This window comes from Monodelphis domestica, chromosome 7 (assembly GCF_027887165.1).
Source record: "Monodelphis domestica isolate mMonDom1 chromosome 7, mMonDom1.pri, whole genome shotgun sequence".
NCBI classification, from domain to species: domain Eukaryota; kingdom Metazoa; phylum Chordata; class Mammalia; order Didelphimorphia; family Didelphidae; genus Monodelphis; species Monodelphis domestica.
Window position 1 is genome coordinate 194708169 of NC_077233.1, and position 25732 is coordinate 194733900.

Here is a 25732-nt window from a genome sequence, read left to right on the forward strand (position 1 = left end):
TTAAATCCTTACCTTCCACCTCAGAATCCATACTGTGTATTTGTTCCAAGGAAGAAGAGTGCTAAGAGCTAGGCAATGGGGGTTAAGTGACTTGTCCAGGGTCACACAGCTAGGAAGAATGTGAGGCCAGATTTGAATATGGGATCTTCTGTCTTTGGACCTGGCTCTCAATTTGTTGAGTCATCTAGCTGCCCCCAACTCCAGTTTATTTGCCAAGAAAAACCCCAAATGGGTTCAGGAAGAATTGGACATGACTGAAAAACAACTGAACAACAAAAAACTTCCTGACTACAAACCTGGGAATTGTATACTGCTCACTTATAGACAAGCGATTATGCTTTTTCATTTTGACAGCTATATTATGACCATAACGTTTAATTTATGTTTGGAGGAGCACTTAGGTTTCCTTGCTTGACACATTTGATTTAAAAGGTTCAAAGACTACATCTTGAAAGAAAGAATTCTTTCCCCTTGTGACTTACCAGAGGAAACAATTAAAGAATTATCCATAAAACTTGGGATTAATGGGTTCTGAGGAAATGTATTTCACTTTTGAAACAACTGAGTCACAGTCAAAGAATCTGGAGAGCTTCCTGAATGAAATCGGTGAACAAATGTACCTATAATTCATCCGGGGCTTCTAGAAATGGCCAACATGTCATCAGACACTGTAATTTTTAAACATAACACTCTTCTCAACTTGATTGTCAAAAGGTGGCTCAGAGACTAGAGAGCCAGACCTGGAGATAGGAGGTCCTGGGTTTAAATTTGACCTCATATGCTTCCTAGCTGTGTGACCCTGGGCAAGTCACTTAACCCCCCTTGTCAAGCCCTTACCTCTCTTCAGCCTTGGAGCCATTATTTAGCATTGATTATAGGACAGAAGGTAAGAGTTAAGAAAAAAAAAAGAGAGAAAGAAAGAGAAAGGCAGGCACGATCAGGGCATAGATTCATTGCTCATTCTGTAGCTCACTGGTCCTCCACAGTGTCAAGCATATTTTCGTACCTTCCCGTGCCCCCATGGTCTGACAGAACCTCTCAGTCTTTAGGGTCACATTTTTTTCCTTAGAAATTTATTGGTATTGAGGAGTGATTATTTAGAAGTGATAGAATTATTTCCTTGGGAATGCATGACTTTCATTTTACACTTTGTATGACTTTCAAGCTAATGCTGAGCTGGGTCATTTTTAAGGCCTAATAAAAAGGAAGTTAAAATTCTGGAGCAATTACTGTATATGGGGACAGAGGGGAGGACAACCTGGATGTAGTCTCTGTAATGCTGGCGCCAAGGAATTTTGTATTTTTTCTTCTATCTTCGTGCAAACAGACACTCTCTAGCATCCCAGGGGCCTCCCACTAGCCAATGGTACACCATGATAATCTGTACAGTTTGTCTTTGGGGAGAAGGGAAGATGAAGAATCACCTGGAGTAACTGGAACCATTCACCTTTCCAAACAGGAAAACGATTGCTGCTTTGTTCTAGTGCACTTCCTCTTTAGCTAGTCTTTGTCAAGGTCTTGCACTCAAATCCTAACACAGGCAGTTATGGGTTATGTGACCACGGGCAAAGAAAGGACTTAATCTCTCTGGGACTCAGTTTCTTTACTGAGAATTGTGTTAATACCAACCTCACAGGGTTGTTGGAAAGAGATGAAGGAGATAATGTATGAAAGGTGCTTCACTAGCCTTAAAGAGTCATCTAAATGAGCACATTATCACATACTTTTTTCCCTGACTTAAACTGTGCATGAATCTAACGGAGAAGTAGTCTTTTGCTTCCAAATCTCCCACTGAAAGGAGATAAGCATGTCCAAAGTATATTTAGACACATTTTTTTCCAATCGTTTTAGTCTTGTTTGACTTCTCGTGACCCTACTTAGGGTTTTCTTGGCAAAGATAGTGGAGTCATTTGCCATTTCTTTCTTTGGCTCCCTTTACAGATGAGGAAACGGAGGCAAACAGAGTGAAGGGACTTGCCCAGGGTCTAAAGGGTTTGAGGTCAAATATGAATTCAGGCTTTCCTAACTCCAGGTGTAGAGCTCTACCCTCTGTGCCATCTAGCTGCTCATTTAGACACATAGGATCATAGAATTTTAGAGATGGAAGGAAGGGACTTTAGACATCATCTGGTTTAGAGGGAAGAAAACTGCCTTCTGAAAATCACTTGTAACCTGTGGCCTGTCTTGGGACTATCTTTTAAAAAAATTTATTTATTTAAAACTATTTTTCCATGGTTACATGATTCATATTTTCTCTCTCCCCACTCCCTCCCCATTTCCAGAGCTGACAAGCAATTCCACTGGTTTATACATGTGTTATCACTTAATACCTATGTCCATAGTATTCATTTTTGTAATAGAGTAGTCTTTTACAACCCAAACCCCACATCCTAGACCCATATAAACAAGCGATAAATCATGTTTTCCTTCTGCGTTTCTACTCCCAGTCCTTTCTCTTGATGTGATAGCATTCTTTCTCAGAAGTCCTGGGACTATCTTTGCACACATCCAAATAAACCCAATTGGGAAAGCAACTTACATTTATTTTTATTTTTATTTTTTTTAAAAACCCTTACCTTCCACCTTGGAGTCAATACTGTGTATTGGCTCCAAGGCAGAAGAGTGGTAAGGGCTAGGCAACGGGGGTCAAGTGACTTGCCCAGGGTCACACAGCTGGGAAGTGGCTGAGGCCAGATTTGAACCTAGGACCTCCTGTCTCTAGGACTGGTCCTTAATCCACTGAGCTACCCAGCTGCCCCCGCAACTTACATTTATTACCATTAGTGGTTCCCCAATGCCTATTGGACAGAATAGAAAATCTTTAGTCTGGCATTGATGGCTTTCACATTCTGACCACAATCTATCTTTCCAATGTCATTTTCCTCATAGCATCTCCTGCTCTAAAAAGATGACTAACTATTCCCCCATCTTGTGTTGGTGCATTTTTCATTCATTCATTCATTTTTTATTTCATTCATTCATGCACAGAACCTCACCCAAAAGAGTAAGTAAGGCTTTTAACAAATGTCTGTTGAATTGGATTGGATGTTGCACATCGTCTCTTTGCTGTAGGAGAGGTGGTATACTGTGGTGGATAGAGAGCTGACCTTGGGACGAGGAAAAGCTGGATTCTAATATTGCCTTAGACTATATGAGCATTGTGACCTTGGGCAAATGACTCTCAGAGCTCTAGGCTCTTGGCATCAAACTCAAATAGAAACAGGACCACTAATCTGTATGTACAATTAGATTCCCTCCTGGCTGCATATTGACTTAGTTTTAAACTATAATTTTATCTGTTCCTTTCCATTTTTTACTTATTAAATTAAATACTTCCCAATACTTACATTTTTTACAAACCTCACCTTCCATCTTAGAATCAATACTATGCATTGGTTCAAAGGCAGAAGAATGGTAAAGGTGAAGCAATGGGGGTTAAGTGACTTGGCCAGGGTCACAAAGTTAGGAAATGTCTGAGGCCATATTTGGACCCAAGACCATATCTAGGCCTGGTTCTCAATACACTGAACTACCCTGCTGCCCCTCATTTTGTTACATTTTTAACTTAATTTATTAAATATTTACCAATTACATTTAAAAATGTATTTCAGTTTCACATAGAAGTAATTTTTAGTAACTGTTCTCTCTCTCTCTCTCTCTCTCTCTCTCTCTCTCTCTCTCTCTCTCTCTCTCTCTCTCTCTCTCTCTCCCCCCCCCCCAAACTCCTCCCCTCGCCAGTAAGTAGTCAGACATAGGTTATACCCTTCATGTAATACACATTTCCATATTGTTCAGGTCATGATAGAAGACACATATCACACATAAAATAAAAAGTCTCATGAAACAAAGTACAGGAATGTATATTTGATCTGTGCTCAGACTCCAATAGTTCTTTCTTTGGCTGTGGATAGAGTTTTCTTCATAAGTCCATTGTGGTTATTTTGGAGATTTGCTTTGCTGACCGTTTATGTTTTAATCTGGTTCTGGCAGGTAGAGAGTATTAGGCCATACACACGGGGCCCTTGGGCTCCTTGTTGGACATCTCTACTCTAGGCAACATTTGGTAGAGAAGGTACATACTTTTATGGTTAAATGGTTTCATCATCTGGGAATTCCTATTATTGATAACACAGCTCTAGCTCCTATCTCCCCTCTAACAGTAAGGGTACTCCTTGGAATGATTTTTGGCATTTTAATGAAATAATGTCCTTTACTTCCTGTCCATTCATCTGAAGGAGGAGGAAGTGGAGACCTAGACACATAAAGTACTTTGCCCTCCACCACACAATTAGGAAGTGGAAGGGTTGGGATCAGAAACCGGATTGCATAACTCTTAGTTCAGTGTGTTTTCTGGGACTCGGCTCTATCTTTATTTAGATTGGCCCTTGCTGTTCTGCTCACACGAAAGGAGAAATTTTCTCACGATCATAGATGAGGTCATTAATCTCAAGATGGAATAAAACTCAAGCATCATTTAGTCCAACCTTCTCCTGTTTACAGATGAAGAAACTGAGACCCCAAAAGATTAAGTGACTTGGCCAGAAGCTTCTAGGTATTTAGCAGCAGAACAAGGATTTAAATACAGGTCCTTTGTCTTCAGAAGTAGCATTCTCTCCACTGTATCTTGATGGTGGAATTTGTGAATCTGTGTCCCAAATAGAATTTCTTTGTTTTTCATGGAAAATAAGCCCAACCAAAAGTAGGCTCCTGCATTTAAGCACTCATGAAGCAAAGTTTAGAAGCTCTTATTTGTGGCCTGAAGAATAATATTTCAGGCAAATGAAGTCAGCATTTGAATTAATTATAATGATCTCATCTACACCACAAGTTGACGTAAAACCATTTAGAGTGAGGGCCCTTGATGGCCAAATAAGGAAAGAGAAGACATCTTTACCTGTAAAGTCATAGAGCTGTGGCAAAGCATCCATGATGATGCCTATCAGAGGCAGATAAAGGGCAGCCACTTTGACCTTGACCTCTGGTTTCGAGCAGCGGGGATCCAGGTCATGAGAACTCAGCAGGCCATGGATGGCACTGATGGCTTTCCTCTGTACCTTACTGATTCTGTTGGCAAGAGAGATGCACAAAGTCAGTGGGAGGGATGCCCAAAATATAAAAGCATGGAAGAAAGCAAACAAAGGAATAGTTGCAATAGCAAAAATAATCAGGATTTTAAAAAAATAAATTTTAAATTAGACCACAGATATCAAGTAGAATTGTAGAATGGATAGTCCTAAACTTAGAGGCAGGAAGAATTGGGTTCAAACTCTATCTCAGACACTATTAAATGAACGAATCATTTACTATCTCCAAGCAAGTCAAAATGTACTGAATTTGGAGTCAATCCACCTGGGTTCAAATCCTGCATCAGACACTTATTAGTTATATGACCTTGGACAAATCATTTAATGGCTCTGGGCAAATTACAATTTACTAGACTTGAAGGCTGAATAACCCAAGTTTGAATCCTTCCTCAGGCAACTTGTTACATATGAGACATTGGGCAAATCAGGTCATATTTCCTTATTTGTAAAATAGTAAAATCCTTTACCAGGTTGTTGTAAGGAAATCAAATTGGAAAATGTATATAAAACATTCTGCAGATTTTAAGAAGGAAGCTATAGTATTTATAGGCCAAATTTTCAAAAGGGACAGGTAGATGCTGAATAAATTGATTGGTTGATGGATTATTCTATGGTACCAAGATAGTAACTGAAACCTAAATATCAAAAGCTTATGTACTGTCTAGCCTTTTAGTGGCTGTTCTGATGGCTGAGTAATATTTCAAAAAGGAAAAAGATGCTAGACTACATGGCCCAAAATGTCTGAAAATTTCTTCATACTTCAACTGTACCCCAGTTTAGTGGGCATGGAAAGCAGCGCCCCATGCAGAAAAGGGAGATATAGGGGAGGGCATGGGAAATTTAAATTAGCATTTTAAGAGTGGAGGTGATTCTCAAGAACCCCTTCAGTATGATAGGTAGATCATTAATTGTATTATGGGGGGAAGGGAGAAGAAGAAAAAAGGGAAGAGAGAAAAGAAAAGAATAGAATAAACAAAAAGAAAAAATAAAGAAAAAGCTGAATACATAATGAAGCAATCCAAAAAATTGCTAATATTTTATCTTATGACATGGCAACAGTATTTCCAATGACTTCCAAGGAGGCTTTATAATACAAATCCAGCAATCAAGGATTATTGCTTTACCAAGGAGTGACACTTTCAATTAGTTCCTCTCCAGAGGATAACAAAGGTACTGTATGTGTTTATTTGCAGGATGTAAGCACCTTATTATACATTATAACAAAGCGACCTCTCATGTTGCCCTGCCATATTTTAGGTCATATAAATGGTAACAATTTTACAAGGGTGAGTAACCTTCTGAAATGGAAACAGATGTCTGGGCTCCTCTCCACAGATACCACCCTATCATAGGCGAAAAGGAAATTGCCATTAGTGTAAACATTAAAGGAAATCTCATCTACAGAGGTGATGCCATAAAGAAATTTAGGCAATGGCTGAGCTACCTCAAAAGGGCAAGAATTGCAAATGGAACTTCTCTTTGCCAAATGTTTCTGATGCCTTTTGTCATCAATTATGGAGATCTGGGCTGCTAGGGCAAGTTGAGTTACATATACCAAGCAAGAATTCTTCCACTGGGTCTGTAAATTTGTTTAAAAATATTTTGGTAACTGCATTTCAATGTTAGTTTCTCTGTAATCCTGTATATTTCTTTTTTGGCATTAAGAAACCTTGGCACAACTATCATTCTGAGATGGGATCCATACGTTTTACTGTTTAAGGCTCCTTGCTCCTAACATGGTTAAGAACCCCTGATAATAGGTCATGATTTCTGCTGGGATAACAGGAAAGTGTTGTTTGGCTGGGGCTGAGAAAGGAATGGTCCTGGGGCTCTAGACAGCTCTTTGAGACTAAAATGGCTGAGAAGGTGGTAGGGAGAGCAGTGAAATTACCAGTGCAGTCCCTCGTTCTGTAACATACATCAGAGTAATGCAGCATATTGATCTTGAGTTCCAGTCCTCTTCTGACACATCCTGGCTGTGTGACCTGAGGCAAATTGCCTGACTTCTCAGTGCTCTAGAGCAGAGTGTCACACACAGCTCACTCTACTGTCAAGTGAGGGCCTGACTCGATTCAAATGTCATTGGGAAAATTTAATGAAATGAAAATGCAACAAAACACAGCGAATGTTAATGTGATTGTCTAAGTCGACTAGAGTCCTGCAAGGATCCTCCAGCCTGGTTGAGAGCCTCCTTTCTGAGTCTGAGCTGGACACCAGTGCTCTGCGGAAACCTTCCAGATGATCAATGATATACACGGTGCTCATTGATGCTGGTCAGGGCGATGTCTTTTCCTGTGAGTTGCCTTGGAGGCTGAAATCAGCGGTCCTGTCCCGATCCCTATTCATAGTAGGGCAGGGGCAGTTTCTCTGATTTTTAAAACGTCCCATGTCTCTGGGTCTGGCTTTCAATCAACCCAGCTTCTCCCTCTTCCCTTATATTTTAAATAATAATAAAATGGGTTTTCTAACAACAGATTTTGTTCAAAGGAGCTGTATTTCCACGGGCCATAGGATTTCCACTAACTAAAAGGATGCCTCTGAATGGCGTACTTCAGCAACAGAAACTGCCATTGATGGCGGACTCTCGGGAAGCCTTGGACCGAGTTCTGGGGCACTGATCTGGTCCCTGTGGTGGTGGGCCACCCGCTCTCTTCCCTCCAGAAGAGGATGAATACTGACAGCTTCCCGGCTCTCTTGGACTGGCTCCTGCCTATTCGCACAAAGGCCCGCAAGCTCATCTGCTGAGTTGAGCCTAGGCTGACTTTCTAGGCTCCCCTGCGCCACAGGGCGGGGGCCTCGTCATCTCTAGCTGCTGCTGGCCTGAATGCCATCTTGCCAAGGCCTTCCTTAGGTTCCTCTGCATTGTGGTGGGGAGAAGAACACTCTAGTGCCTCTTTCCTGACATGAGTCACTGGAGTAAGCTTCATTTCAAATGCAAACTGGCAGCATCCCTGAAGTTGTGCTTCATCGTTCTTTTATGCAAAGCGAAGCAAATGGCAAAGTCCATCCGTCTTTGGACCCCGGGAGCCAAGGACACACGGGTAGATTAGAAAGACTCTTTGTCTTCTTCCTTGAAACACAACGCAGTAGTCCCGAAGCTGGTGGTTGGTGAGCTGTGTTCCCAGCATGAGTAATGTGTTTTCTGTATACTTTAAGCACCTGTCTGTCAGTTTTACTCAGAAGCCCATTTCCCCATAACATTTTACTTCTCATGTGTCAGATGATACTTCTCTCTGCCTAGACTTGTAAAAAGTGTAAAGAAATAAAGCCTTTTCTTGCCTTGTATTCTTAAAAAAAAAACAACCAAAAAACCTTTACCTTCTATCTTAGAATCAGTATTGTGCATTGATTCTAAGGCAGAAGAGTGGTAATGGCTAAATCATGGAGGTGAAGTGACTTGTCCAGGGTCACACAGCTAGGTTCAAAATCATTTGAACCCAGAACCCATGTCTCTGGGTCTGGCTTTCAATCAACCCACCTTCTCCCTCTTCCCTTATATTTTAAATAATAATAAAATGGGTTTTCTAACAACAGATTTTGTTCAAAGGAGCTGTATTTCCACGGGCTTTGTTACTCAAGAGTGTCACTATAAAAGTATGGTAAGCAGAGGCAGCTAAGTAGCACTGAGGATAAAGTTCCAGGCCTGGAGTGAGGAAGGCCTGAATTCATATCTGACCTCAGACACTTACTACTGTGTAAGCCTGGGCCAGTCATTTAACCTGGGTTTGCCTTAATCCAGTGGAAAAGGGAATGGCAAACCACTGTAGTATCTTTGTCAAGAAAACCCCAATGGGGGCAGCTGGGTAGCTCAGTGGATTGAGAGTCAGGCCTAGAGATAGGAGGTCCTGGGTTCAAATGTGGCCTCAGACACTTGCTAGCTGTGTGACCCTGGGCAAGTCACTTAACCTCCATTGCCTAGCCCTTACTGCTCTTCTGCCTTGGAACCAATACCCAGTATTGATTACAAGACGGAAGGTAAGGGTTTAAAAAAAAGAAAGAAAACCCCAAGGATAGTATTGGGGTGCTATGGTCATGATGTCGTGAAGAGTCAGAAATGACTGAAGAACAAGAAGAAGCGTGGTAAGTATGCTGTAGGCACTCACTGAATCCTCCTAAGTGTAAATGGCAACTGAAAAAGACCATTTTGGGGTGTTGGTTATGGCACCCACACATTCTGATCCTAGCAATATTGCCTCAACATGGAAGCAGCTGCTCAAGGAAATTAACTGAGTTAAAATGGAATGGCATCGTGGACAGAGAGCTGGTTATCCTGAAAGACTAAGGTGCAAATACTGCCTAGAACTTGGGGACCCTGAGAAAATCATTTTACCTGGAAATTCTCTAGGTCTATATTTTGCAAATCATGTGCTGGCCTACATAAAGGGGAGTTTTCTCACTGAGAGCTCCCTACATTGACTAAATCAATTTTGTTCATTTGTTTCGGGCAGGTTCAACTCTTCATGACCCCATTTAGCATTTTCCTGGCAAAGATAAGGGAATGGTTTGCTATTTGCTTCTCCAGATCATCTGACAGGTGAGGAAACTGAGGCAAACAGATGAAGTGACTCACCCATGGTCACACAGCTAAGAAGTGTCTGAGGCTAGATTTGAACTTATCAAGATGAGTCTTCCTGACTCTAGGTCCAGCACTCTATCCAGTGAGCCACTGAGCTTCCCCTAATAAGAATAGAAGTTTGCTTAAAAAATAAAATAAAATCCTGGGACAGAGAATTCAGTCCTATGGATGAGACACTAGGCAATTCCCTCTACCCTGCAGACACACATTTAATCCAGGTGTCTCTTTTTTCTTTCTTTGGGAAAAAAAAAATTAGACATGTACCCTTCTCCTTCGGCGTCAAGAGCAGCAGCTAATTCAGTGAAGAGAAGTCCTGTGAGGAAGTGTTGCTGGCGGTAGTCAGGAGTCAGGTCAAACATACTGGCGATCTTTTGGTCCTGGAAACTGGAACAAGAGCTGGAGTTCTAAAGAAATACAGGAGATATTTTGGTGAATGGCGAGAGAAAAGACAGCCAGAAAGGACGATACCTCTTGGAAAGAAAGAATGAAAAGCAAAAGCTTAGGTGGCTTAGTGGATTGAGAACCTGGCCTAGAGACAGGAGGTCCTGGATTCAAATGTGACCTCAGATACTTCCTAGCTGTGTGACTCTCATCCTTCTTCTGTCTAGGAACCAATGCATACTATTGTTTTAAAGGCATATGTTAAGAGTTTAAAAGAAAAAATAAAAATTAAAAAAATTAAATTTTAAAAAGCACACCTGCAGTCAAAAATGCAAAGGAGATGGAATCTGTTAGGTAATAGTTGGAAAAGAAGCTGTGACTCTTTCTGTCACTGCAATGGCATAAACTTTTATGAAGAACAATGATCTAAAATAATCCTGACATTCATAACAGAAGGCTACTGCTTCCTTTTCCAAAGGTTCTTAATCTTAGGAGTCCAGGAACCTGTGTTTTGCAAAAGATATATTGAGTTTCAATATAATTGATTTCCCTTGTAATGCTATGCATTTTTCTAAAATGCATTGAAAAAAACCCTTGCCTTCCTTTTTAGAAACAAAACTGGGTATTGGTTCCAAGGCAGAAGAGTGGTAAGGCTTAGGCACTGGGTGTTAAGTGACTTGCCCAGGGTCACACAGCTGGGAAGTGTCTGCGGTCATATTTGAATTCAGGACCTCCCAGCTCTAGGCTTGGGTTTCTGATCCACAGAGCTGCCTAGGTGCCCTCTCAAGAAAGCATTTTTAAAACATGATTCTGAGAAGAGGTCCACAGGCTTCACAAGAATGTGCCAGCAAGGTAGCTACCCAAAAGGTCCATGACATGAAAAAATTTGAAGAATTCTCGTAATCTAAAATCCAGGTTCTCAATGTGACTGAATCTTCTGAATTCCATTAGACTGGAGCAAGATGTACTCAGGAGACTTCCCAATTTCACTCAAGCGAAGGAAACTCTTGTGTGTTTTTCCAAGCATATTTCATCCAGACATCTAATATCTTGATAAGAGCCAGTTGCTAAAGGAGCGATGAGGATGACGCAAAACCTGCAATCCTTGGACTTGGTTTATTTCCTAGTGGTTTAGTTGGAAACAGGTGTGTGTGTGTGTGTGTGTGTGTGTGTGTGTGTGTGTGTGTGTGTGTGTGTGTGTGTGTAAGGACTTAAAACAATAGCCACTGGCAATGCTTCCCCAAATTCAGTCACTGGTAAGGCACAAGATCTTATCTGGGCATAAATTAGAGTAAAAGAAATATATTTGGTATTTCTGATTAAAAAGAAGAGTTATTTCAATGAATCCAGGTCTGGATTATAGGATTTGGCCTGAATGGTTCTAAATGTTTTAATCTTTTAAAACTAAGACAAAATTCCATCTTTGGTTAACAATCAGATCCTTTAGGCAGCCCCTGACCTCAATGCAGGCAAGTCCTTTCTTCTGTCTTGGGCGATATTCCTTTGTTCCTTTTAAAGGAAGTTTATTTAAAAAAAAAATAAACAAACCAGTCCTCCAAATTTGGCCTCTTCACTTAAGCCTTTATTTCTCCTTAATATTCATTCATTTATTTATTTATTCATTCATTCCTTTCTCTGGTAATGTGTGAATAGCTCTGTGTGTATGTGAGTAGCTCTGTGTGTGTGTAATAGTGTGTTTGTGTGTATGTATGTATGATCATGTGTTAATGGCCCTGGACCACATCACTTCAAAAGAAGACATTTTAGGTGCTCTTCTAATTAAATTCCCTTGATGAGGTCCAAGATAGGCCTATGTAGTTAGAGGCAGAGTGGATAGAGGGCTTGGCTTAGAGTTAAAAAGACCTGAATTCAGGTCCTGATCCAGAATTAAATAGCTGTGTTACCCTGGATAAATCACCTAACCTTCTCAATGTCAATTTCTTTGTATAATAGGGCTACTAATAATATTTACCAGGTATTATTGTTTTGTTTTGTTTTAAACCCTTACCTTCCGTCTTAGAGTCAATACTGTGTATTGGCTCCAAGGCAGAAGAGTGGTAAGGCAATGGGGGTTAAGTGATTTGCCCAGGGTCACTCAGCTGGGAAGTGTCTGAGGCCAGATTTGAACCTACAACCTCCTGTCTCTAGGCCTGACTCTCAATCCACTGAACCACCCAGCTGCCCCCTGGTATTATTGTTTTGAGGATCTAGTGGAGGTAATGTTTGTAAAATGACTTGCAAATCCTAGAATGCTCTAAAAATGTGTGCTATGTTGTAGAAAACAGTGTGATGGAGAGGTTTCAGTCTCATTAGAAGGCTTAAGCATTCCTATTTAAATATCATTGTCCTTCTTATTGATTTGGCATTATACTTTTTATCCTTTTCCTTAACTTAAAAAGGTCATCAACAATCACAAATATTTTACTATACAAAGAACAACAAAAAAGAGGATTATAAGTGAGACGGTGAACTTTTTACCTAGTTTTTAAAATTTGATTTCATTTTATTTTACCCAGTTTGTTTTTAAGTATAAAGTTTTAAGCGTATTTCAACTTAATAAGGTAGAAACAAAATTGGCCTATTCGTAGCCTCCTCTGAATGTCATCCTGCTTTCTTCAGTATATTTTAAACTATTTCACATATTCCTTTCTTTCTCTCTCTTGATTCTTTTCTCTCTTTTTTCCCATTCTGTAATATGATTCCCTAACTTACTCTCTCCTAGAACTCTTTGCCTGGGCTGAACATTCAAGGAACTTGGAAAAATTTCCTCATTTCTTTGTCTCTTATCTCTTGGGGGAAATAAAGGAATTCAGGAAGAAGGTTGAAAATTAGGCTAGACAGGGTAAATGATGTGCCTCAGACTTAAATTAGTTTCTGCGACTTCACTGAAGGAGAGGGTTTCCTAAAGCATGACATGGCTGCTGGGACCCGTGAGATACAGAAGGCATGAATTCATCCCATGATCATTTATGAGTTTATGATGCAGTAAATTAAAGAAATAAAGAATGAGGAATAAAGAATAGAAATAATGGGGGCAGCTGGGTGGTTCAATGGATAGAGAGTCTAGAGATGGGAGGTCCCAGGTTCAGATCTGGCCTCACACACTTCCTAGCTGAGTGACCCTGGACAAGTCACTAAAACTCTATTGCCTAGCTCTTTCCACTCTTCCGCATTGGAACCAATAAATGGTTTCAGTTCTAGGATGGAAGTTAAGGGTTAAAAAAAAGAATAGAAATAATTCTTTCCTATGAGTTGGTTACCTGTGAAGAGATAGAGGGGTTGGGAGATGCTGGAGCATTGTCAGGAGCCATGAAGAAGAGGTTCAGGTTGAGGTAATGTTCGTGGCTGCAGAGGATTCTTAGAAACTCCAACCTCATGGAAATCAGAGTTGGCAGGTTATTGAGCTTGGCTGACAGCTGGAAGGAAAAATGAGGAGAGGACAGAATTGTTTGTTACTAGGGGAATGCGGTTGAATTTGATCATGAGAAATGTTCTTTCGCCCCAAATCAAAGCAACCAATTTCAGAAATATTAATGGGACGGCGCAACAGACGGTGCACTATGTAGGACAGGGAAGCCCAATAGGTTTCCACCCATTAACTGTTCCTTTAATGATTTCAGCTAGACAGAACTCCAAAATGAGGATCCTCTTCTCTGTGGGGGAATAAACCGTAAGGACATGGCAAACCTGTTTGGAAAATTACCATGAGATTTTTTCACTGTAACATAATATAATTATTTTTTACAAAAACCCTACTGTGTTTGAGAAACTAAATGAAAGGAGTCAGCCCCACACTGGGCCACACAAAAGTACTTGGTATGATGACTTGATCATTTTAATGCTGCAGTGATTCTTTTGTAGCTTCTAATTAAAGGCTTCACTGGTAAGTTCAGAAGCAGGCTCACAGGATGGCAAAATCAAAGGGACTAGAAAAATATGTTATTCATGAAAAATGGCAAATAGTTTGCACAAAAGTGAGAGAGTAGGAAGAGAATGTTTCATTTTTTAAAAAGTAATAAAGGAAAAAATTGGGAGGACTTATGGGGGAAACTCACCCCTCTCATCCTTTGAAAACCAAACACTATAAAAACACAGGTTTAAAACAAAGCAACTGTTCTAGTCCCCCACTATTCCTTGTCCATCTGAAGTTGGAAGCCATCAACACTGGGTGCTGTGATTGTGTTACTACATGAATGTAGGGCAGGGCTCAGTAATCTCTTTGACAGGAGGGCAGATTCAGAGCTAGAAGGGAATTCAGAAGTCCATGAGTCCAACCTTCTCATTTTATAAAAGAGAAAACAGTCTAAACTTGTGTGTCAACAGAAAGGTCAGACAATGTTACTGAGCACCAATGGCTGGTCTCCATTACAGAAGCACAGAATAATAACCCCACAAAAGAGTTCAGGCAGCATGGTGCCCTAAAAAAAAGATGGATTTGAAGTGAAAGGACCTGAATTCAAATCCTAAACCTAATACTACCTGAATGATCTTGGGTAAATCTTTCCATTTTCCAAGAATATAATTTCATCCTTTATAAAAATTAGTTCGTTGGAAGTAGCTAGGTAGCACAGTGAATAGCAAGTTAGGCCTGGAGTTGGGATGTCCTGGGTTCAGATCTGACCTCAGACCCTTCTGAGCTATAAAACCCATGGCAAGTCACTTAAATTCAATTGTCTAGCCCTTCCCACTCTTCCGCCTTAGAATTGTACTTAGTTAAACATTCTAAGACAGAAGGTAAAAGAGTTTAAAAAAAAAAAAGAACAAAATGAGGAAGTTGATTGTGTGAGAGGGTTGGTCTGGATGACTTATAGAGTTTCTTTTAGTTTTCCCACCGCAGAGATCATCTATCACAACCCTCTCCTATCAAAGAGGAGGAAAATAAAGATGAGAGATTAAATGATTTGTAAAAGGTCCTGCAACTAATTAATAGGAGAGGAAGGAGGAGGATATAGCCCTCTAGACTCCCACTGCTTTTCTCACTATAGAAGAGAAAGAGAGAAGAAAATCAAAGAAAACCAAGATAGACAAAGAAAAAAGAATTAAGGAAAAAAGAGATGAAAGGAAGGAAAAAGAAAAGGAGATATATATATATAGCCTCAAGTTCTCTTCTGTGGCTCCCATGTCACCATAGATCTAACCTTGGCCTAGGATCCTAAGGAAATGGCAAACCATCCCAAGATTTTTGCCAAGAAAATCCCAAATGGAGTTTCAAAGAGTTGGACATGACTAAAATGACTCAACAAGAAGAATCACAAGACTTAAGGCTTAAAGGGAGATTAGAGAATCAGATTTCATGAGCTTACTTTCTTCACTGTTTTGTAAGGAGGGAAAGTGAGGTGCAGTGAAAAGATCAGTGGATTTGAAGTCAGAAAACTTAGCTTTCTATCTCAATTCTTCCTCTTAATTAGCTGTGTGAAAGCTTGGGGAAGTTAGATATCAAGTACTTGGAAGACTGTCACATGGAAGAAAGGTTAGATTTGTTCTGCTTGGTTTCAGGGGGAAGAACTAGACAGGAAGGGTTAGCTTTGGGACATAATGGGTTCCACCTCACTGTAGGTCTCCCAATAAAGGCTAGTGGACTAGTTAGGTGCACAGCTATGGGGCTTCTATTTTGGAGAATGGATTACTCTAGAAGGCTGCAGAGGATGTTCCTTTATAAAAAAACAAAACAAAACAAAAAAAAACCCCACCTTAATTTCTATCTTTTTATCTTCCGACTTGCCTAGGGTCCCATAGCAAGAAAGTGTCTGAGGCCAAATTTGAACCTAAGACCTCCTGTCTCTAGGCCTGGCTCTCTATCCACTGTGCTACCTTGCTGCCCCAAGAGGTCTTTTGCAACTCTGAAAATTCTGTGATCTTGAGCCAATCAGTTAATGTGTGAATCTCTCAGGTTTCTTGAGGAGTCATCCTAGGACTGTCCTGATCACATGAGATAATGTTAGGGAAAGCAATGGACAAGTTTGAAATTGTTATATAGATGTCAATTATTATGTCAAAGTGGTCACCTAAGCCTGCCTCGATGAGAAGCCAGCTTTGGGTATAAAACAGCATTCCAGTATCTTTTTGCATCTTTCACAATAAAGATTTAACTTAAATTTCAATGAAAACTATAACATGTGATTCTGAATATCAAAAAAGGGAAGTATGAGAGAAAACACAAAGAACAATTTTGCTTACACCTGCCTACACACTCTGGAATCCTTTTGGTAGAATTCTGGAGGCTGCAGGGGAGACGGGAAATTCTTTTTACGTGTGTGTGTCTAATAAGAATTCCTCTATAAGACTCATGACAGTATCTGCAAATACAGTTGTGTGCCTTTAAAAAAAAAGTACGGTTCAAGACTGAGGAAAAGAAAGATTTTGAACCTAAATTATTCAATTCCTTGAACTTTAAATACTGCAGACCTGTCCAGATGCTATTTTCTTTTTTTTTTAAATATATTTTATTTTATCATTTCCAAGCATTATTCGTTAAAGACATAGATCATTTTCTTTCCCCCCCCCACCCCCCATAGCCGACGCGTAAGTTCACTGGGCATTAGATGTTTTCTTGATTTGAACCCATTGCTTTGTTGATAGTATTTGCATTAGAGTGTTCATTTAGAGTCTATCCTCTGTCATGTCCCCTCAACCTCTGTATTCAGGCAGTTGCTTTTTCTCGGTGTTTCCACTCCCATAGTTTATCCTTTGCTTATGAATGGTGTTTTTTTCTCCTGGATCCCTGCAAGTTGTTCAGGGACATTACACCGCCACTAATGGAGACGTCCATTACGTTCGATTATACCACAGTGTATTAGTCTCTGTGTACAATGTTCTCCTGGTTCTGCTCCTCTCGCTCTGCATCACTTCCTGGAGGTTGTTCCAGTCTCCATGGAACTTCTCCACTTTATCAGATGCTATTTTCATGCATTTTTTAAACCCTTACCTTCCATCTTAGAACCAATACTGTGTACTGGCTCCAAGGCAGAAGAGTGGCAAGAGCTAGGCAATGGGGGTAAAGTGACTTGCCCAAGGTCACATAGCTGGGAAATGTCTGAGGCCACCTTTGAACCCAGGACCTCCCGTCTCTGGGCCTGACTCTCAATCCACTGAGCCACCCAGCTGTCCTTGATTTTCATGAAATTTTTGCTCTTTGGTCAGTTGAAGAGAGAAGGCTACTTCCTAATTAAAATGGCTGTACTGATGCCTTGATGATTATTTGGTTGCTATATGTACTAAAGGTCTCTGAGCTACCTGGGTGAAAGAATCATCTATGTGCATGAGAAACACTAGTAAATACTGAAGTGTTTGAAACCCATATCTTTATTCATTTAATACCTTTTCTGTTCTGCCACTGAAAAATCAATCTATTCCTAAGCATCTACTTTGGGTCAGGGAGGGCAGTTAGGTGACTCAGTAAATAGAGTGCTGGGCCTGGAGTCAGAAAGACTTGAGTTCAAATCCAGTCTCAGACACTTACTGGCTTTGTGACTCTACACAAATTACTAACTCCAGTTAGTAACTTATCCAGTTAACTCTAGTTGCCTTAGTTTCCTCATCTGGAAAATGAATGGAGGAAAGAAATAGCAAACCAATTCAGTATATTTGCCAAGAAAACTCTACATAGGGTCAAGACATGACTGAAAGATATGAACAACCACAGGGACTCTGCTGGGCACTGGGATGCAAAGGTAAAAAATGAGACAATTCTTGTCTTGAAGAAGCTGACATTCTCTTTGAAGACAGCAAATGATTGCAGTTTAGAAACAGCTGCCCAGGGGTGGAGCAATGAAAGCTGGAACACCTCTGAGAATTCTTCCAAACCGAACTTAAAATAGTTCCTCAAAACAACTGAAGTCAGAGATTCAACAAGGAGAGGGAGTGAAGGGGTTCCCCTGTGGGAAAATGACTTGAAAGGTAGGTAGATTCTCAGCCTGAGCATAGGGCAACTTTGGAATCCCAGGACCCTGCCAAAGCCAAAAGCAGATGACCCCCTCACCACCCCATGAAGTCTCAAGCACTGCCACCCATATACCCAGAGACCCCAAAGCCCATAGTGCTCAGCCCTTACAAGACTGTGGCAAAGCCCCTAGGCCCAGGACAAAATAGCTCACAGTGCAATAGCCCTGCAAGCCATAGCAGGGGAGAGAAAAGTCAGCAATTTTCAGAAATGCCAGTCCACAGGCAATAAGGACTAACCATAGAAAATTTTTACATAGACGAAGAACAAGGCACTAGTAGTAATAGTGGTAGTCTCTCGGTGACCAAGAATGACTATTGTCTTTGTGCAGTTTCATCTACGGTGTACCCTCATGTGGCTTTGGAGTCCAAAGGCTGAGGCGCAGAGTCTGTGGCACATGGGGCATGGGACGCCAGTTGTTACGGGAGGTGCGGCTGTGGCCTGGTGTTGGCGTTCATGTGCAGCGGAGAGACATCAATGTCGTTCATCTTCAAAGGTGGCGGCATGGTTAATGTGGGTTTGCCAGCTGCTTCTGTCAGAGGCAGCGAGTTCTAGTTGCTTTGGTGTAATGCCAGCCCACTTCAAGTTGGACTTTAGCTGATCCTTGAATCTTTTCTTTGGTCGGCCTTGTTTCCTGAGTCCAGCTGACAGTTCACCATAGAACACCTGTCTTGGTATTCGCTGTGGGTCCATGCGGATGACGTGTCCAGACCATCGTAGCTGGGTTCTGAGGACCAGGACTTCGATGCTGGTGGAGTTGGCTCTGTCGAGGACTTCCTGGTTGGTGATTCGGTCCTGCCATCGGATCCTCATGATTGACCGGAGGGAGCATTGGTGGAATTGCTCCAGCTGTTTCATGTGCTTTAAGTACAGTGTCCATGTCTCACAACCGTACAGGAGTGAGCTGAGGACCACTGCGTTATACACTTTGAGCTTCGTCGTAGTGCTTACACCTCTGTGTTGGAGGACTTTGCAGTGCAGCCGCCCGAGTGCCTGGCTGGCCTTTTGGATCCTGGCATTGATCTCGTGGTCTAGGGACCCGTCGTTGGCTATGGTGCTGCCCAGGTACTTGAAAGTGTTGACGTTAGAAAGCTAAGTGCCACCGATTGTAATACACGGCTGGTTAGTTGGCCTGCCTGGTGCAGGTTGGAACAGCACCCCTGTTTTGCTGAGGCTGATAGTCAGACCAAACAGTTTTGCTGTGGTGGAGAACCTGTCCACAATGGTTTGGAGATGATTTTCTTGGTGGGCCATGAGAGCACAGTCATCTGCGAAGAGAGCTTCCAGGATGAGTCTCTCTGTTGTCTTTGTTTTTGCAGTCAGGTGGAGAAGGCCGAATAGTGAGCCATCCAGTTGGTATTTGATGTAGATGCCCAGGTCTAGATCCATCACAGCATGTCGTAATACTTGGGTGAAAAATAGGTTGAATAGTACCAGAGCAAGGGCACAGCCTTGTTTCACGCCATTGGAGATGTTGAAGCGATCGGAAGTCTCTCCACCAGGTAGGACTTCCCCTGTCATGTCGACATGAAAGAGCTGGATCAGTTTGACGAATTTTGCTGGGCAACCGAGCTTGCTGAGGATCACCCACAATGCGTCCCTGTTCACTGTGTCGAACTCCTTTGTCAGGTGTATGAAGACAATGTAGAGACTCAGGTTCTGCTCAAGGCATTTTTCCTGCCTTTGCCTCACCGTGAAGACCATGTTGATGGTGCTGCGATCTCATCGGAAGCCACATTGTGATTCAGGCAGGTTCTGCTCTGAAACAGATGACAGCAGTCTGTTGAGTATAACACGGGCGAGGATCTTTCCAGCAGTGGAGAGTAGTGAGATGCCTCTGTAGTTGTCACAGGCTGCTTGTGAGCCTTTGTTCTTGTATAGGGCTACGATGGAGGCATTTCTGAGTTCTGGGGGCATGTCTTCCTCTTCCCGTATGCTGGTCAGCACTATGTGGACTGCCTGGAGCGCCTTTCCGTTTAAGGCCTTGTACACCTCGGTTGGGATCCCATCTTTACCAGGTGCCTTGCCTGCACTCATTTGTTTAATGGCTTTTTGGACTTCCTCTATTGAAGGAGGGACGTCGAGTTGTTCAATGGTGTGGTTTTTGGGGGATCTGGTCAAGGGCGCTTTGGTCGACTGAAGAGGGTCGGTTGAGAAGCTGACTGAAGTGTTCTTTCCACCTGTTGCTGATGCCTTTTTTATCTTTTATGAGAGTGTCACCGTCAGAGAATAGCAAGGGAGTGGTGGTGGGTTTTAGTGGCCCATAGACAGTCTTGAGGGCACTGAAAAATTGTTTGTAGTTTTTCGTATCAGCAAAACACTGGATTTCTTCTGCCTTTTTTCCCACCATCGGTCTTGCATCTTCCTGATCTCATGCTGTGCCGTGGCTTGGAGAGACTTGAATCTGTCCTTTTTAGGAGCAGAGTTTGGGTTATTTTGCCATTCCATAAAGGCTTTGTTCTTTTTGCTCAACAGGTCTTCAATAGCAGTGTTGTTCTCGTCGAACCAGTCCTGGTGGTTGCGTTGTTTGGGGCCTAGGACTGCCTTTGATGTTTCCTTCACTGCGTCTCTGAACTGGTTCCATTTCTTGGTTGAGCTTCCAGTGAGTGGTCCCTTGGCAGACAGCTTGTCATCTAGGCAGGACTGGAATGTTAGCAAATAAGATGGATCTCTAAGACGACTCACGTTGTAAAATGCGCGAACTGTCTGAGTGTGTTTTGGATGGCGAGGCGCAATGTGGATTTGAAGAGTCACTCTAACCAATCGGTGGTCTGTCCAGCATTCAACTCCTCTCATGGCTCTGGTGATCTTTAAATCCTGGATGTCTCGCCGGCGTACAATGATGTAGTCAATGAGATGCCACCGTTTTGATTGTGGGTGCATCCATGTTGTTTTATATTTGTTCGCTATTCTGAACACAGCGTTCGTGATGGTGAGGTCGAATTCTGAACATTTGCTGAGTAGCAGTTCATTTTGCCCATGCCGTGTTTGCCAAGCACTCCTTTCCATCTTTCATGGTCCTGGCCAACACGGGCGTTGAAGTCTCCCAGTAGTATCAGCTTGTCATTTGTGGGCACTGAGTGCAGGATGGCACTCAGGTCAGAGTAGAACTGCTCGATGGTCTCCTCTGTGCTGGTCAGTGTTGGGGCATATGCGCTCATGATTGTGGCATACCAGTCTTTGCTGAGAGGCAAACGGATCTTCATGAGCCTTTCGCTGATGCCCACAGGCAAGTCTGGCAGCTGTTTGAGCAAGCTGGTATTGATAGCCAGGCCAACACTGTGGATTCTGTCTTCATTTGAGGCTCTACCTTTCCAGAAGAAGGTGTATCCAGTGGTGGGTTCGCTGACTGATCCCTCTTCTGGTAAGCGTGTTTCACTTAGGGCTGCGATGTTGATGTTATATCGTGCCAGTTCTTTACCGATTAGAGCTGTTCTTCTCTTAGGTCTTGGGGTATTCTCTTTATCAAGTAATGTCCTGATGTTCCATGCTCCTAGTAGGAGTTTCTTTGTATTATGTTTTCTTTGGTTTCGACCGCTTAAGGGGATGACCCCCCAGCCGCGGTGTGCTGACCGGGTGTTTGTAGGGCAGGCAATGTTTGGGACACCTTTTCTAGTCCCCTCCCTTGATTAGGGTGAGCAGTGCTGTCCTAGAGAGGGCTGTTCAGTTGCCTAGGATGCTGCCGAACGTTCCTGCTGTCCACAGGGCCAAGCGACAACTGGTCCGTGGGCTGCCTACGTGCAGGATCGTGACTACAACTGCCATTGGTCACCTCCACCTGTTGCATTGCCACTCCCCCATCACTGCAGGTCTTGAAGAGGGTGGATGGGGTCAGGATAGATGAGTGTGCACAAAGATACTTGTGTGTGAAAGAGATTTAAGTGGAAAAGTCACTGATTTAAACAAAAAAGGGCGATACTATAAATAAATTATGGGAACACAGAATAGTTTACCTATCAGATCTATGGAGGAGGGAAGAATCTATGACTAAATAAAAGAAAGAGACCATTATAAGATGTAAAATGAATAATTTTGATTATATTAGATTTATAAGTTTTTTTACCAATGAAACCAAGACAAGAAGGGAAACAACTAACTGGAGAAAAATTTTTATAACAAATTTCTCTGATAAAGGCCTCATTTATATATATATATATATAAAGAATTAAATAAAGTTTATTAGAATACAAGTCATTCCCCAATTGATGAATGGTCAAAAGACATAAATAAGAAGTTTTCAGATGAAAAAAATCAAAGCTATCAATAATGATATGAAAAAAAGTTCTAAATCTCTCTTGATTAAAAGAAATGGAAATTGAAACAACTCTGAGGTCCCAATTCATACCTATCAGATTGTACAATATGACAGTAAAGGAAAATGATAAATATTGGAGGGGTTGTAACAAAATTGGGCCACTAATGCATAGGTGGAGTTATGAGCTGATCCAACCATTCTGGAGGGCAAAATGGAATTATACCCAAAGGGCCATAAAACAATGTATACCCTTTGATTCAGTAATACCATTACTAGTTTTATATCCAGGCCAGATTTTTAAAAAGGGAGGAAAGATGTACTTGTACAAAAATATTTATAGCTGCTCTTTTTGTGGTGGTAAAGAATTGAAAATCAAGGAGATGCCCATCAGTTGGGGAATGGTTGAACAAACTGTGGTTTATGGTGGTGATGGATTACTATTGTGCCGTAAGGAATGATGAAAAGAATAATTTCAGAAAGAGGTGGAAAGACTTACATGAACTGATGCAGAATAAAATAAGCAGAACCAGGAAATGTATACAGCATTGGCAATATGGTAGTATGAGCAACTATGATAGACTTAGCTATTGTGACAGAGGCTGGCACTAGAGAAAAAGTGACAGGCTGAAGAGTATGTGAAATTGATCACCTAGAGTGGGGAGGGGCTGGAGGAGTTTGGAATCTGAAGGAGGAGAAGATGAAGACTCTGACTGGTAGAGGAGTTGGTCTCTCTCAGTCTTGAGAAGCTGAAGACAGAAGGTGGGAAAAGGACTTTCTCCTGAGGGTTACCCACTTTTCCTGCTGATGACTGGAAATCTTTCCCCCCAACATTTCCCAATTGAAGGAATTTTCTGAAGAGAAACCTGAGCAGACTTTACCTCAGCTCCTGTTGCCCAGGGGTGAGTCAACCTGACTTTCTCTCAGGGGCTCAGGCTGCCAAGGCCTGAGTTTTCCCCAAAAACTTGAGGCGGGAGGGGAAAGGGTTTAGATTGAGATAGGGACCCCCTTTTCCCCACATTCCTTTCCCATTTTTCCCCTGCCCGTTATTCCTTTTGTAGTACCTGATTAAGTTGACATTAAAAGTTATCTATTCCCCAAGCTGAGTGTGAGTAAACAGATCAAGGGGAGAGACCCTTTCGTCTTGAGTAGTAGAGGGGGGACAAGAGGGACAAGAGCAAATTGGGCAGAGCAGCCTTAGCTAAGGAGGGAAGGCAGAAGGGGGAAAATCTTCAAACCCTCTCTCCTCTCTCTGAGCTAATCCATTACATCTGCTGTCTCCCTTGTACCCCATTTTGTGAAGGGGGGATCTCCTCTCTTTCCCCCTCTCAATACTGAAAGTTTTTATCCCTTGGGTTACAAATTAACCTCCTTTTAAAATACACTATTATTGGCAATATAATGATCCAGGAAAAGTCTGAGGGACTTATGACAAAGAATGCTATGCAGAGGAAAAACTATTGGAGTCAGAATGCAGATGAAAGCATAGGATTTTTCAATTGTTTATTTGAATTTATGTTTTGGGCTTTTGATTTCATATGATTACTCGCTTATAAAAAAGAATATAGGAATTTTAAAAAAGAAACCTAGCTATCCATCAAATAAGAAAAATCAATTAGTCATTGCCCAAAGCAGTACCACAACCTCATAGAGGCATCTGGGGGTCAATGCCAAATTTGGGGTTGCCCAAACCTAGTCGGAAGCCCTCCCCCAACCCCTGTTATTGTTATATGCACCATAATTATTTCTTAGGCCCTATTAGTATACTGTACATGGTCACCATCCAAAGTCATGCTTACCTGATTACAATAGTGTTTGATCAGGTTAAACACAAAGCCCCGATCCATTAGGGAAAGAAGGTCATAGAGGAAAAAAGCCAGACTGATGTTGATTTTTTCTGCTTGATCATTTTCCTTTAAAAAAAAGACAAGACAATAATTTTGATATAATAAGTAGCATTCAAATGAGAAGGTCCCCAGTTGCTGTTAGTTTTGCTATAGGTTCTCTGGGGGTCTTTTAGTGAATTGTTTAATCTTTCTGGGGACCAGTTTTTCCAATAAGGGTGACTTAAAGCAGCTATGCCTGAGAAGCTATGAAGATTGGGGTGAAATTACTGTCAGCACTTTGGGTCTCATGATTCCACATGTAAAAATCTATATCATTGCTTTCTGTCTCAGGAAGGGGGCAGGGGAGGAAGGGAGAGAATCCAGAACTCAAGATGAAAAAATGCTAAAATTTGGTTTTGCCTGTAAATGGGGAGAAAACAAAATACTAATTTTGAAAAGCTATAGGTCTTCTCAGAAGAGAGGGTGAGGAAAATGCCACTAATCTAGTGGCAAAATATGGCATGAATTATTTTGAAAAGAAGAGATTCATGGTTTATACAGACTACATAATGACAAGCCAGAGAGTACAACCCAGAAATCCAGAACTGTAATGATTCAAAACCAAATTGAGACACATAAATGTTGGTACTAGACACTGAAGTATTTTGATTATTAATTCATGGGACAGATCTTTAAAAAGTCTATCTGATGGGGCAGCTGGGTAGCTCAGTGGATGCACAATATTGATTCAAAGATGGAAGGTAAGGGTTTAAAAAAAGAAAACAGTCTATCTGGTAAAAATTTAGCTGGGATCTCAGAATGTTAGTTAGTTAACAAGCATTTTTAAAATGCTTGTTATTTATCAAATGCTACCATGTACCAGGCACTGTACTAAATGCTAGAGATACAAAGAAAAGCTAAGAATAATACTCCCTGCTCTCAATATTATATTATTTTATTTTATTTTAAAATCTTACCTTCTGTCTTAGAATCAATGCTGAATATTGGTTCCAAATCAGGAGAGCAGTAAGGGCTAGACAATGGGGGTTAAGTGACTTGCCCAGGGTCACATAGCTAGGAAATGTCTGAGAACATATTTGAACCCAGGACCACTGAGCCACCTAGCTGCCCTCTCAATATTATTTTAGATGATGATGATGTTTTTATGTTCTATGGTACCATGAGTGAAAGTGAGTCTGGATAAGGAAATTGCTCCTACCAAAATAGATCAACTCCTGTTCTGCTACTCACAGTCTTAGGGATACTAAGAAGTTAAGTAACTTTCCAAAGGTCACATGGCCAATAGAAGGAAGTCAGAGATAAAGCTTGAACCTTAGACTTAACTGTCTAGCTACTACATCATGAAACTCCTCAGAAATTTTATAAAAAATATTTTATGTCATCAAGATATTTATTATTGACTTTGGCATTTACATCACTATTATTTCTCATTAACCTTCCACCTCTCACCCCTGCTGTCCTTTGAAGCTTTCCTCATAACAACAACAAAAAGGCACAGCTAGCTAACTTAGCTGCCATGTTTGACAGTATACATCATATGCTGCATTCTTTAATTGTAGTCCCCACTTTACTACTCAGTGGAGAAGACTGGGTTTCCTCTAATTTCTGTAAGATCTACATTATTCAGGATTTATTTTTTCCATTAGATAAGAG

The 25732-nt window shown here is 41.4% G+C and overlaps 1 protein-coding gene across 4 annotated transcripts in view; it reads right to left on the minus strand.

The window, feature by feature from the left end:
- DOCK8 (dedicator of cytokinesis 8) overlaps window positions 1–25732 on the minus strand; it is a 306237-nt gene that overhangs the window by 66799 nt on the left and 213706 nt on the right. For all 4 annotated transcript variants that reach the window (XM_056806227.1, XM_056806228.1, XM_056806230.1 and 1 more), the window contains 4 exons: window positions 24032–24145; window positions 13302–13457; window positions 9925–10064; window positions 4895–5064 (listed from right to left, as the gene is read on the minus strand). In XM_056806227.1, coding sequence (XP_056662205.1) covers window positions 4895–5064; window positions 9925–10064; window positions 13302–13457; window positions 24032–24145 — 580 coding nt within the window. The remainder of the gene's footprint in view (window positions 1–4894; window positions 5065–9924; window positions 10065–13301; window positions 13458–24031; window positions 24146–25732) is intronic.